Source organism: Malus domestica, chromosome 07, assembly GCF_042453785.1.
Source record: "Malus domestica chromosome 07, GDT2T_hap1".
Classification (NCBI taxonomy): domain Eukaryota; kingdom Viridiplantae; phylum Streptophyta; class Magnoliopsida; order Rosales; family Rosaceae; genus Malus; species Malus domestica.
In genome coordinates this window covers 33,677,864-33,691,638 of record NC_091667.1, presented here as the reverse complement: position 1 = coordinate 33,691,638, position 13,775 = coordinate 33,677,864, and the positions used below count along the sequence as shown (strand labels likewise).

Sequence of the window (13,775 nt, the reverse complement as noted above, 5' to 3'; positions counted from 1 at the left end):
ATGGCTTCGGTAGTTTGGCAGAATTTGCGTAAGCACCTTTTAGATTCCGTCTTTGAGAGATTGGAGTCGCCAGAAGATTATTTGCGTTTCAGCATTGTTTTTAAGTGGTTGTATTCAGTAGCAAAGCATAACTACTATGAACGCGCTAAGGTGACAACTCCAGTGCTCTTGATGATTCAGACTGCAAAAAGAGGCACATGGTCGTTGTGCGATGCCATGCAGAATAAGGTCCTTGATTTTCACGTACAGGTTCCGAACGTGCGATAATTCTGCGACTCTTCGAAGGGATGGTTGATATACGTGGACAAGGATTCTGTAGTAACCCTGGTTAATCCATTCTTTAGGGTTAATTAAAGGGACGAGAAAGAAAGAAAATTCCATCATTCGCCTTCCTCCACTCATCGGCGGTGTTCCACCATTGAAGAATTGGGATTCGTCTATCAGCTACTATTTTGCCTACAAGGCTATACTTTCAGCAGACCCTGTATTATGTGCAGACAATTACATTGTCGTGGTGATATGCGAGGTATACTGTCAATTGGCTTTTATTAGACCTGGTAAAGATACAACATGGACCTTTGTTGCCGATAGTCGGCATATAATTGAAGATGTTGTTCCAGTTGAAGATGAGTTTTACGGCGTTGATCAAAGCAGCCGCAATCTTGTGGCTTTTGATACTACTGCTCAGTACAAGTGCAATGTAATATTGGATCTAGGCTACACGGACGGAGCGCCAGCCAAGAAATACCTTGTGGATTTAAATGAGACAAGATTTTTAATGGTTGAAAGGTATGGGAATGTTATGGATGGGAGACGGATGACTTATCAATTCAGAATTTTTGAACTCAAGCATCACAAGTGTGAGCGGACTGAAATATACGACTTGGGTGATGTTGCTCTCTTCGTTGGTGATAACTCTTCGATAGCTTTGGCGGCTTCGAAATATTCAGGATGTCAGCCCAACTGCATATACTTCAACCATGATTACATGAGTCAAGACCTTTCCAACCCTTGAAATCACATGATTTTGGTGTGTATAACGTCAAGGATCAAAGCTTATCGCAACCTTACCCAGAAGATATTACGACCCTAATGCACATCACCAATCGACCTACAATTTGGATTGAGCGACCTTTTAAGCTCTGAAAGGGCTTTATCTAATTTGTTTCTCATGTTTGCCATATTATCTTCCTCCCGTCCACTGTATCTTAAGTCATGTTCTAGTCCTAAAAATGTCGCTGCATTTTTCTTTTCCTATTGTGGCTGTTGGCTCCGTCAATTTTAATGAGAAATGATATTCTTTTTTCTTTTTTCCTAATGAAATATGGTTATTCAATTTATGGAGAATCAACCAAAACGAGAAACGTAAAAATTTGTTCCAAAAATATTCTCAACTTGTGCTTCCGGTTTCAAATCTATTCAACATATACAATTTTGACGGAGGGTTCAAATTTTGCTTATACTATAACAAGTGATGTACTAGCTTGTTTTTCAAATAAAGATGAGTTCGTTACTATTACAGTATCAAAACATTTGTACCAACTTTTAGTACGAAAAAAAATCTAGTATCGTTGTCATATACTACCAAATATCTTTGGTTTAGTACGATTATCGTAGTATTATAGTTTGGCACAAAATCAATATGATATGGTATAATAATGGTACAGTACGGTAGAATGACAAAAAATTTCACACCTTCGAAACTCATAAAAAATTTCTCCTTATATCGGATTGGGCATATTCTATAACCAATGATTAGATAATAAGAACAAGTAAAGTTTGTTTGGCCGATATTAGGTGCGAGTCTCGACTTTGTTGGGCCTTTAAAAAAGGACACCGCACCTATACTGTTTGGTTTCATTATTTTTGCAATTACCATGATGTTGTGTAACGTTACTCAGTACTACGGTCTAGTAGTATTCATCTTCACTAGGAAGTAAGAAATCTTAGGTTTGAATATTGTGGATTGCGAATTCGATACCAAATTAGGCTTCCTACTATGTGGCTTAACCGAACTTCTCATTTCCTTAGTGTAAAAATATCAATGTATTAAAAAAATGATGTTGTGCAACAGAAACATCATCTTGAAACATCCTAAGATTTTTTGACACAAAAAAAAAAAAAATCCTAAGATTCTTCATCGCATGTATTTCTGTCCCCGGGGTTAAATTAGTCAAGCACAATTTTTAACGATTTTTTTTTTTTTTTTTTGGAAGAGCAATTTTTAACGAAATTAATCAGAACATAAGCCACACGAGGCCTTGTTCTATTGTGCGTGTCAGCCACACGTGGCAGAATCAGACGTTCTGTCTCTATCCGTTGAGAAATTTTTTATTATGATGGGAACACAGGTGGTACACCATATGTTTTTATGTAAGTTGTGAGAAATTTTATTTTTTAAGTTATTAAATTTTTAACACATATATCTCACAATTTATATAGCGATACGTGGTATATCATCCCGTGTGACGGTCACACTAAAAAATATCTAACATCCGTTAACCCAATATGGTAAAATCCCACACGACTAGAAACGGAAAGATCCACCCAATTCGATTCGCACACGTGTCCCCAATTCTTCAATTATCCTTTCGAATTGTCGCATTTGCCCTCGTTTCCGTTACCGAGAAGGACAAAGATCGTAGACAAACTCACGTACAACCGGGTGCACCGCATCGAAGCTCAACAGGCTAATCCAGGTAATATCCTCATTGCATCATATGCAACCTAGAAAACAACCAGTTGGGTTGCACCACGTGTCTTAATCCTCGGGTTGACATCGCCCGATCTCTCACCGACTACAATTCTCAACCGATCACGAAACACGTGTTCCTTGATTCACCGAGCGTAGCCGGTGATGTAGGGCAGGACACCGATGCAGCCGGTCACTACTCCTCTGCAATTCCCGCTAGGTATATAAACAGCGTCCCTCCGACTGCTTTCCTCTCTCTATCTCTCTCTAAAATTTCTCTGCAAATTTCGGGTTTTTGTTTCCAAATTAAGGCAGCGTTGCGGATTTTTACAGCTCCCGATTCCTGAGGTCCGTAGGTGCCGTGCATTTATCTAATTCGATTACTTGTTCAATTTTTTGGTTTGATTTTTGCTGCTAGTTCAGATTAATTAATTTGGTTAATTAAATTATGCTCTGATCGATCTCTGGACTGGAAAAAGCTCACTGATTTTTTGTTCTACTTAGTCTTCGAAATTTCGTTTTTGCTGCTCGATCTTCTGTTTTTCTGCTTAATTACGAGTTTTACTAGTTTAATTTTGTTCAAAATTTGAGCTGGAGCTGCTTTAAGTTCGATCTTTAGTCTGTAATTATCAGTTTAATTGATAAAGATTGAGCTAAATGTTTGATTGTTTCAATTGTGTTTTGGTAATTTTCGGTTCGGTTGAACTGGGTTGGGTTTAGATCATCTAGAAATTGCTGGGTTCGGGGCTGATAAGCTTATGTCATTGTTTCATGGGTAGCTTGGTTGGAAATTAGGGTTTTTGTGGGGCTCACTAAAAAATCAACATTTTGGAACCCCAGGGGGCTTTAGTTTGGGTTGGATTTCGTGTTTCTTGCTTGTTGTAAGTGTTTAATTTACTTATCTGGATGGTATTGGTTTGGAATTTAGTTTGGTTTATGTTTTTAGTTCTTGTTCTACTGCTGATAGTGTTGTTTCCTCTTGTTTATCTTAGATCCCATAAGAAATTGTTGAAAGGTCATACAGAAAATAAATATTGTGCACCTTTTTGGGTCGCATATTTATTGGATAACTGGTGAAATTAGTGACACAGTGAGGTGAGGGTTCTGAAATTGTATGTATTTGTATTGTTGACCCTGCCCGTATTGTATTTTTGAGATTTTTTTTTTTTTAAGAGGAGTTCCTTGTTTATTTTGTTTTTGTATCTATTGAGTGGGCTGAGCATATTAATTATTGTAAAAATATTGTCAGGCCTGGCTCTGGAGAGCTACTTAGACTCTGGCCACCAAAGTGCGGTGCCTCCTATGGTGCCTTCTCGTGTGGCTGGAGGATTAGCTCAGTCTTCACCAAGTTCTGGAATTTTCTTCCAAGGGGATGGGCAGTCTCAGCTTGCAGTTAACTCACACTTGAGCTCATCTTTTGGGAACTCTTCTAATTCCTTTCTTGGAACTGGGCGTTCAAATCTCAGACCGGTTTCTGGGGACATGAATAATGCAGTTTTGAGTGGTGTGGCGAACTCAGGTCCGAGTGTTGGCGCAAGTTCTTTGGTCACAGATGCAAACTCTGTATTTTCTGGAGGTCCCCATTTGCAAAGAAGTGCAAGCATCAATAACGAGTCATACATGCGCTTACCAGCATCGCCCATGTCATTCTCTTCCAACAATATTAGCATGTCAGGGTCATCAATTATGGATGGGTCTTCTGTAGTGCAACAGAATTCTCAGCATGACCAGAATTCTCAACAAATGCAGCAGAATCAGCAGCACCAAAACCAACGGCAGCAAGGGGCTTCAAGTGCTACTTCTTTACCAACGTCCCAAACTGGCCAGGTTTCCCTTCCCATGGGAGCGCGAGTACCTGGAACTTTTATTCAGGATCCAAACAATTTGTCCCATGTCCAGAAAAAACCCCGTCTGGATATCAAGCAGGAAGATATTCTGCAGCAGCAAGTGATACAACAGTTACTGCAAAGACAGGATCCAATGCAATTCCAAGGCCGGAATCCCCAGTTACAAGCCATACTTCACCAGCAGAGATTACGGCAACAGCAACAGCAACAGATTTTGCAGTCAATGCCTCAACTGCAGAGAGCCCAGTTGCAGCAGCAGCAACAGCAACAACAGCAACAACAACAGCAGCAGTTGAGACAACAGCAATTTCAACAACCAATGCAGCCAGTATCTTCCATTAAGCGTCCCTATGATGGTGGTGTATGTGCTCGTAGGCTGATGCAATATTTATATCATCAGCGGCAACGGCCTGCTGTGAGTTCCCTTGTTTATGCACTTCATTGTGCTGTTTCTTTTCTCTCTTCAGTTCCATTTCAACTGGGTTTGTAGATATGCTTTTCTTTTCGTTACAAATATCTTATTTAGACGTTTCTATCCTTTTGAGTATCTATCCGTCAGCGTTGTTTATCTAATGATGTGTGAATTTTGTTGACAGGACAATAGTATTGCTTATTGGAGGAAGTTTGTTACAGAGTATTACTCTCCTCGTGCTAAGAAAAGATGGTGCTTGTCATTATATGATAATGTTGGCCATCACGCACTTGGTGTTTTCCCTCAGGCTGCTATGGTTAGTATACGTGTTAATTAACTCTTCTGTCCAGTTATTTAAATTGTTTCTCATATAATCATAAGTGACTGTGTCCCTACAATTGATACTCCTATTTTTATAACTTCATAGTTCATTTGTGTTTATATTATCTGCCTGATTGAACATATGTCAACGGTTCGTACATGTGAATATTTGCTTTCTTTTTGGTCAGGACGCGTGGCAATGCGACATTTGTGGTTCTAAATCTGGAAGGGGTTTTGGTAAGAAAATCTGAAGCTTTATTGATTTGTGCTTTGTTAAGGGTTACAACTTACAACACTAGACCAACGGTCTTGAGGGGACAATTAGTTTTTGCTTTTTATTTGTCTTAAGGTGCTTCTTTCTCCAAGTTTTATGCTTTTTCCGCATAGTTGGACATTACCATCATTTTATTTTGAGGTTTCTACCCTCTAATGCCCCTTACAGTCTATCATTTTTTTTATCAATAGTCTGCTGATAAACTTTTTTGTGCCAAAGTAACTTAGAAATATATAGAAATCTCTGTGGCGTTACCTCCAATGTTTGATATATTTATATTTGGTAAACTGAATCTAACCAACTAGTTCCTTTTCATGGTTACAGAGGCAACATTTGAAGTGCTTCCTAGACTTAATGAAATCAAATTTGGCAGTGGAGTCATCGATGAGCTTTTATTCTTGGACTTGCCACGTGAAGGTAGATTTCCTTCTGGTGTGATGATGTTGGAGTATGGGAAAGCAGTTCAAGAGAGTGTATATGAGCAACTTCGTGTTGTTCGGGAGGGTCAGCTTCGTATCATATTTACGCAAGATTTAAAGGTAAGAGAACAAATTCTCAATTTTGGCTTTTAGTTTTTGTGCCTTGGAAAATAACCTGCTTCTAACCTTCTACTTTATGCTTTACCAGATATTGTCTTGGGAATTCTGTGCAAGACGACATGAAGAACTTCTTCCTCGTAGGTTGGTTGCTCCACAGGTACTGGTTTATATGTGCCTTAATTTAAGTTTTCCTCTTATTTGGTTGGTTGACTTATGCATTACCTTACCTCTCAGTTTTAAGTTCGGTAATTGTGAGAATATGATGACTGGTAGTGATATCCAGTGATTTAATTGATTAATTCATGTGTTATGAGAAATGTGCAATTCTGGAACCTAGAAAGACAGTTTAACTCTTAGACTGTTATGTTTGTATAAAGGTTTCTTGGGAATCTACTAAGACACGTTAAATTGGTTGTACTGGTGTTATTCCTTGATCTGATTGTTTTCCAGTGAGCCATCTTAGTTTGATTTTAGTAGTAGTGCTAACATTCCTAATATCTTTGTGGTCTTTTGGTCAGTGATTCAATTTAATTAAACAGACCAAAATTTTAGCAGAAAATAAAAGTAGGTTAAATTGGGCAGACTTTATCCCTTGCACTTATGAAGCATACTTTTTCTCCAGGTGAATCAGTTGGTTCAAGTTGCTCAGAAATGCCAAAGCACAATAGCTGAAAGTGGATCTGATGGGATTTCTCAGCAGGATCTCCAAACAAACAGCAATATGTGAGTTTATGAATCTATCAGTGAACTGCTTTTGTTGAATTATTGGGTATTAGACTTCGATTCTGAAGGGCTGCACTGATGTTGATTGCTTTCTCCAGGGTGCTGACAGCTGGACGGCAGCTCGCAAAGAGTTTGGAGTTGCAGTCGTTGAATGACTTAGGTTTTTCTAAGAGATATGTGAGGTGTTTGCAGGTATATGCTATTGCATTTATGGACATGATTTTTGACCTAAGAAGTAAATTTAAGTTATATTCTCTTATTCCGAGTTCTGTCTTAGTTGCTGACTCTGTACTTTTGACAGATCTCAGAGGTTGTCAATAGCATGAAGGACTTGGTTGACTTCTGCAGGGAGAACAAAGTTGGGCCAATTGGTAAGTTTCCCTTTTTCCCATATTGTTATTTTCTAACTCTATGCTGCTGCTTTGCATGGATAGTTGATTGTTAGTACCATCTTCTGACTTACATCCCATCACCACCTTTAGACAGCTTCTTAAACAAACCATGACATGATTACCCAACTGATCTCCTACTTGCTACTGTTTGTATCTTTAACGAGTCATTCACGGAGTAAAGCATTATCTTGTGGAAGCTTCAGTTTTGGGCTAATATGCATCGAATATTATGGCTGATTGTATTCATGGAGATGCAGCCTCTAACATTCTCCTGTCACTGGACCTGTCTGCTCCTACCTATTTTTCCTGTAGGAAGTAGTTTCGTCATTGTTTCTTTAGTTCAGTATGGCCTTTATTTTTTTAATTCAAGTCAATCTTTAATGCGGTGAAGAATTGGGTACTTGGCTTGTTTTTTGTTTTCTCGGTTGTTTCTCATCCATCCATTGATGCATATTAAATTATCTAGCAACTATTGTGACACAGTTTTTATAATGATTTGTTTTCTTGGTGAACTTATGTTGACAATTGCAGAGGGCTTGAAGGTTTATCCTCGGCATGCCACCGCAGCCAAGCTCCAGATGCAAAAGATGCAGGAAATGGAGCAGTTAGCAAGTGCTCAGGGTTTGCCCACTGACAGGAACACACTCAATAAGCTAATGGCATTGCATCCTGGACTGAATAACCAAATGAACAACCACCATCAGATGGTCAGTCGTGGAGCTATGAGTGGTTCAGCGCAAGCCGCTTACCAGAATCTGCTTTTGAGACAGAACTCTATGAATTCAAATGCAAACTCTCTTCAACAGGAGGCATCTTCTTCCTTCAATAATTCCAACCACAGCCCATCATCAACATTCCAAGGTGCCGCCGCATTGATACCGGGATCCATGCAGAACTTACCTGGTAGTGCCTTGTCAAGTCCCCATCTACCCTCACGACAGCCACAGCAGCTGCAGCAGCGGTCACTTAGTTCCAATAGCTTGCTACAACAAACTCATTCAACTGGCTCCCAGGGTAACCAGGCCTTGCAGCAACAGATGATCCAGCAACTGCTACAGGAGATGTCCAATAACAGCGGGGGAGGAGGACAACAATCTCTTCCCAGTCCAAGTGCAAATGGGAGTGTTGGGAGGAATGGAGTGAGTTTTGGAGGCAACAATCCAGCGGCAGCACCATCCACCTCCAATGTGTCTGGTAGTCACGGCCCTGCTCCAAGCAGGAATAACAGCTTCAAAGCCACTGCAAACAGCGACAATTCCACAGGTGGTGGTGGTAACAACACATACAACCAAAGAGCCCCGGATTTACCCTCAAACCTTCACTTGCAAGAGGATCTGGTACAAGACATTGCCCGTGAATTCACAGAGAACGGCTTTTTTAACAGCAGTCTTGATGATAACATGTATGGCTGGAAGGCGTGACGGTAACATAATTTGGCCTAAATTGGCTCCCATTGGGTATGTGACCGGCATTTATCTTTGTACAGGACAATTTAAAAGCTGTTTTCTTAACCCCCCCCCCCTCTTTTTCGCTTTGGTCTCATTATCGTTGTGACATTGTGCAACTTGTACTTTAGTAGTTCAGTTGAGTAGGAATTTTAGTGTTTCTTGAGGGTTTTATGTGTCTCCATGTCTTGCAAGTGTAATCTATTGGATTCAAAAGAAGTCTGAGAAGAGCTTTAAATTTCCCAGTTATATGATCTTTTACATGTTTTTCTTCTCGTTTCTCAAGTCTTCCGCCATTTACGTTATGCTGAAGCGGTTTTTCCAGTGTATTCGTTGACCCGTCACATTGTGCTACATCACTCCAGTAGACCGAATTGGTATTACTTTTAGTCACCCGTATGATCCTATTCAATGCATAATTTGGTGAACTTTGACGTGATGTCAAAAGATAGGATGATAACTTATATGAAAAAGATTCACTGTTTATGTGTTAGCGTCTTTACATGACATTATATTATTGATTTAGATCATCACTTAGCAAAGAGAATATGAAAAAGACAATTATACGCGTTATTTTGGGGAAGCCGTTCACATTTAAACACGAAAGAATATGGAAAAGACAAATGCACACTACTTTGCTTCAAATGTAAACATGTTATCTGACCCGCTTACCCACTAAATTAAGATGCCAAACACAACAAATTGCATGCTTTTGGTTAGGGTTGCTTCTCCAAATAAGATTTTTCAATGCGCTGGGATCGCGGAGCGGTTCACCATACGTTATTATATAAGTGAATTTTTTATTTTTATTTTAGGTACCCTCAACTTAAATAATGACATATAGGATATATGCCGGTCTTCAAGGTACAGTGAAAAATCTCTCCAAATATTAATTATTATATGTATGTATGTCGTTCTCTCGACTTGTTAGGGGTTATGAACACCGAGTCCAAGCAGAGACCACCTTTGGTGTGTGTACAATCAACCTGGACCTTTGAAAATTTGATCTTGATTGGCATTTTAGGCTTGTCGACAACAAAATCACCCCCATGGTAATTAACCCAGCTGCCTTGTTCATGCAAATAACATTCCGATAAAGCGTGCTGGCCGTCCGACGTCGATAACTGGAATCGGACAGGTTTGATGTGCCATCCGTGGGCTTGATCAACAGTGCATACTCGCTGGCCAAATCATTTTGGACAAGTTTTGCCTAGCTGAAGTCGGAAGTAGAGGCTGTAGCTCGATGGCAGCTTTGACTCCCATACAAAATCAGCTGGTCATTTTACCCTTTCACGTATTGGGCATTGCCTCGTGGTACTACGGTATCACACTATAACATCTCCGTCGTTCCAACTAGTTTTTATTTTTCTTGTCGATTTTGGCTAGTTTATAACATCTCCGTTAGTTGTTCATGCTGACAGTCCTGATTTCTATGAGCAATGGAGCATAACGCAATAAAGATAGTTAACAAAATCGATCTTCATTCTTTTCTAAGTTACAAGGGAGTCGAAAGTATGTGGTTGAGTTTAACATCAACGAGACCGAAGGTTCATAAAAATTTCTCCAAGCCATACACCAGGTTCTGCAGTAAAGAAACGAAGACAGAAGAGATATTAATCGGTATTGGTTGAAGCAGGATATGTACTTGAAAAATTTTAAGAGATGCGATGCGATAGAAATGTATAAATTGGTTACCTTAATGCGCACAATCTTTCTGATTGCTAAGAGGAGGCCTGGCATGAGACATTGCACATCTGTGATGTCATGTTTCAAAGAGTAAACCTCTCCGAGACGAGAAAAATGAACTGTTGTGCTAGCCGGGAGCCCGGGAAGGACTAAGCTATGCACTCGAACTCCGTCGTCTCCCAGAACTTGGCCCCTTGCCTTATGCACGTACGATAAAAATATAGTAATGAGTTCCAGTCCATGGGATAAAACTAGAACCGATAGACAAAAAATTGTACTTGAGCTTACTCGAACATCGGTTGAAATATCTTCTCTGTTGTAGATTTGGCCAAGGTTAGACAGATTGTTGGCTATTTGGGTTGCATCTGATGATGGAAAATCCTGTTTCCCAAAGGCAACTTTAGCATATTATTTTCATGTGTAGGATATCTAGGCTTCTGATGTTACATATTCAAGGGCAAACAGCTATCGGCACATTAAGATATATACATATGTCATATGTTACGGGTTATATAGGGCATACAATTATGTGGTTTCATACATATAAGATAGTGAGAGTTTGCCATTTTTTACGGATGAGGAACCAAATTTACCATTGCAGATGCTCTTGATTCCACAATTTCTACATTGTTGTAGTGGAAGGATGCTGAAATTGCAGCTTGTTGGAGGAGTATTGATCCAATTGACAGAGTCGGCGCAACAAGACAACCCTAAACACAGTTGCAGCTACATATCAGTGAGAAATGAATGGTTTAATTCTGTGATAAAGAAGGAAGAAAAGCAAAAGAACTTCTGAAAACTTATTGTATGAAGTACATCTCACCCTGTGCTCACCATGCTGGCTTTGTCACATAACGCAGATAATGCTGATACTGTATCTAATTTAATTTTCGGCACATAAACGACACTTCTCATGCCAAATGCTGTTGCCTGCTAGTGGAGAAATAATCGATCAAATTCGAAAGCAGAATCAGGGTTTTTAATGTATCAAGTATACTACTTGAATGTGGTTGAACATTACCTGTTTAACATTGTCATAGACTTTCGAAGGCTCAGTGAAATCAACAACTACTCCCAATGCTTTAGACTGCCAATTTTTACACAAGATTGAGAAGCATCGACAAAATAATCACACGGGTGTATATGCTTATTAATATTCAACCGTTGAGTTTGTTACCTGTGAAATGGAACCTAAGACCATCGTGAGATCGTTTGTTATCGGTATTTCCAGAGGCTCTTCCATGTCACACACCTAATTTTGTTACAAGGAAAGATCAAATATCCTCATATGTTTAAAAAGTACAATGTAGTAAGAAATGAATGAAAATACCTTTCCAATATCTTCTCCTACTAGATAATTGTCCACTGCACCAGCCACCTCCATTCCTCTAGCTCTGGTCACGGCAACTACAGCCGCCCTTCCAATTTCCTTCGCTGCTCCGTTTATAATTACCTATTTCAAGACATTGAGATCAGGTATTAGCAAAAAAACTTCATTTAATTTTCAATATAATCCAGATTAATATATAATTAAACACCTTGATGTTGTTTTGCGACGGCTGCATTGAGCAAAAGATGGAGGGTTTTGCTTTGGCATGTCTATAATTCTTGCAGACCATAGGGTGATGAAATTTGCAGCTCAGTGCTGCCATGGCTATTTTCTCAGTTCAGCAATTCCCACAGTAAAAGATAAGGATTTTGGCCTAGCCATTTTCTTTGGTTTCAAAGATAAGGTCTTATGTTTTGTTGGATTGGTTTTGTCTGGAGGGAAATGTGTGACAAAAATTGCCACATTGACAGGTATGCATGTTTCGATTTGTGCTTTTTTTTTGGGCCATGCATGTTTGCGCATGTGTCTCTGGAACCAAGCAACATTTTATTTTTTTTGGTTTCCACATGCTTCCGTTTTTATTTGCACATTTGCTGTATATTTGTCAAATTCTTTCCCCCTATTATTTATGGGGAATATTTTTGCTTGTGACCTTATTTATCACAATTTGATGAGTTTAAATATCAAAATTTGTACATAAATCTTAAAATTTAAATTCATCCGTAATAAATATGAGTGGTAAGCATTACCCACCACTTGAGGGCAGTGAGCAAAAATACACCCATTATTATGTGTGCTGAGTTTTCCCAATTGCTCTCACTAGCTTATGATGAATATATTGGATGGGGAGTGCTGACCTGTAATAAACTAAGAATGCAACCATAGGGTCAATGATGTCACTATACAGTAATTTTCAAACAGACTTATAAATTTGTAGGTTGAGTTGATTTGATTAACTTGAATACAACAATTAAGCAATAAGCTTTTACATGTTTTATTATTAATTTACATGTTATACTATAAACAGAAGACAATGGTGATATTTTATGAATTTAAGATTTTTTTAATAAATAAATAAAAATATATTATAACATTATTAAATTAACAACAATACTTAACAGTATGACAGTTTTACAAAAATTTACATTGCTTTGCATGTTGGTTTTCTTAAAAATATTAACCTAGACTTCCTAATTAATTTCTTGGCGTAGGATTAACTTATTAAGTTCTATTGATATTTACTAGAAATTCTTGTGATCCACTCCCACTGTAATAGATTAAAGAAAAAAAATGGCTCATTTGGTAATTCCAACCAGTAACTAAAGATAGTGACAGGTAATTCTTTCTTTTTTATTTTTTTACATTTTTATGAGATATTTTAAAGTTTTGACTTTTTAACTAGAAATTAACACGTAGAATTGAGTTGGGACGTGTGGATCAAAGATCCATCATAATTAACTTAATATTCAACCCAATTAAACAAAGAAGCAAATGATTATTATCCTAAAGGAGGTCTAATGAGGGACACAAGGCCATTGCCTAATTACACTTTCATTCTTCATTGATGATGTTCCTTAAAAAAAGATGACATTATACCAACATGATTATCTCCCACTTTACACTTTTTTATTTCATAACATAAAAAAAGTCAAATAAAATTATAGTTTAGTAGTATTTATTTTCACTTATAAATTACGAATGAGATATTTTAAGGTAATCCTAGAGAAACTAAATGTGTAGACTAAATTTTGTAAGCTAAATGACATGGAAGTTGATAATTGAATTATTACTTAAGTATTGTTCAACGTGCTTATTTCTTATTGGTGACACGTCATTTAATTTGCAAGTTTAGTCTACAAATTAATCTACATAACATTACACGAGATTTTAAGTTCAACTTTCATGAATAGTGAATTTGATACTAAATATTGTGGATGACTAACCTATCATATGGCTTGACCCAAATCTCAAACTTGTGTAAATATATCATTAAATTAAGAAAACACCCCCAAAAAAATGAGAATGTAGTCTTGAATTTTGAGGTGTTAGAATTTGATAGCTCACCACAAAACTTAACTTTCACGTCGTCAAAATCAGGCCAATATGAAAATTAG

General features: G+C 38.1%; 3 protein-coding genes across 6 annotated transcripts; 2 read left to right on the top strand and 1 right to left on the bottom strand.

Moving 5' to 3' along the window:
- LOC103440113 (probable F-box protein At1g44080) lies at positions 1–1,015 on the top strand. Its single transcript, XM_008378786.1, has 2 exons — positions 1–193; positions 345–1,015. Exons 1-2 carry the CDS (start codon positions 1–3, stop codon positions 1,013–1,015), a joined length of 864 nt encoding a protein of 287 aa, XP_008377008.1.
- A 1,899-nt stretch (positions 1,016–2,914) lies between these two features.
- Positions 2,915–8,894, top strand: LOC103439721 (probable transcriptional regulator SLK2). Of its 4 annotated transcripts, none has more exons than XM_008378311.4 (11): positions 2,915–3,040; positions 3,685–3,787; positions 3,942–4,954; positions 5,136–5,267; positions 5,461–5,509; positions 5,871–6,085; positions 6,174–6,242; positions 6,708–6,808; positions 6,907–7,000; positions 7,110–7,179; positions 7,732–8,894. In XM_008378311.4, exons 3-11 carry the CDS (start codon positions 3,995–3,997, stop codon positions 8,619–8,621), a joined length of 2,580 nt encoding a protein of 859 aa, XP_008376533.1. In that variant the 5' UTR covers positions 2,915–3,040; positions 3,685–3,787; positions 3,942–3,994; the 3' UTR covers positions 8,622–8,894. The 4 variants fall into 4 exon arrangements, with proteins under 4 accessions (XP_008376533.1, XP_008376534.1, XP_008376532.1 ...); XM_008378312.4 differs by having other exon boundaries at positions 3,685–3,804; XM_008378310.4 differs by lacking the exon at positions 3,685–3,787 and having other exon boundaries at positions 2,918–3,040.
- Positions 8,895–10,106: 1,212 nt separating this feature from the next.
- On the bottom strand, positions 10,107–12,111 carry LOC103439720 (dihydrodipicolinate reductase-like protein CRR1, chloroplastic). Its single transcript, XM_008378308.4, has 9 exons — positions 11,870–12,111; positions 11,662–11,784; positions 11,509–11,583; positions 11,353–11,418; positions 11,166–11,261; positions 10,925–11,041; positions 10,620–10,712; positions 10,341–10,529; positions 10,107–10,227 (listed from the first exon to the last, which is right to left on the bottom strand). The coding sequence occupies exons 1-9, from the start codon at positions 11,981–11,983 to the stop codon at positions 10,195–10,197; spliced, it is 906 nt and encodes a 301-aa protein (XP_008376530.1). The 5' UTR covers positions 11,984–12,111; the 3' UTR covers positions 10,107–10,194.
- Positions 12,112–13,775: the final 1,664 nt, after the last annotated feature.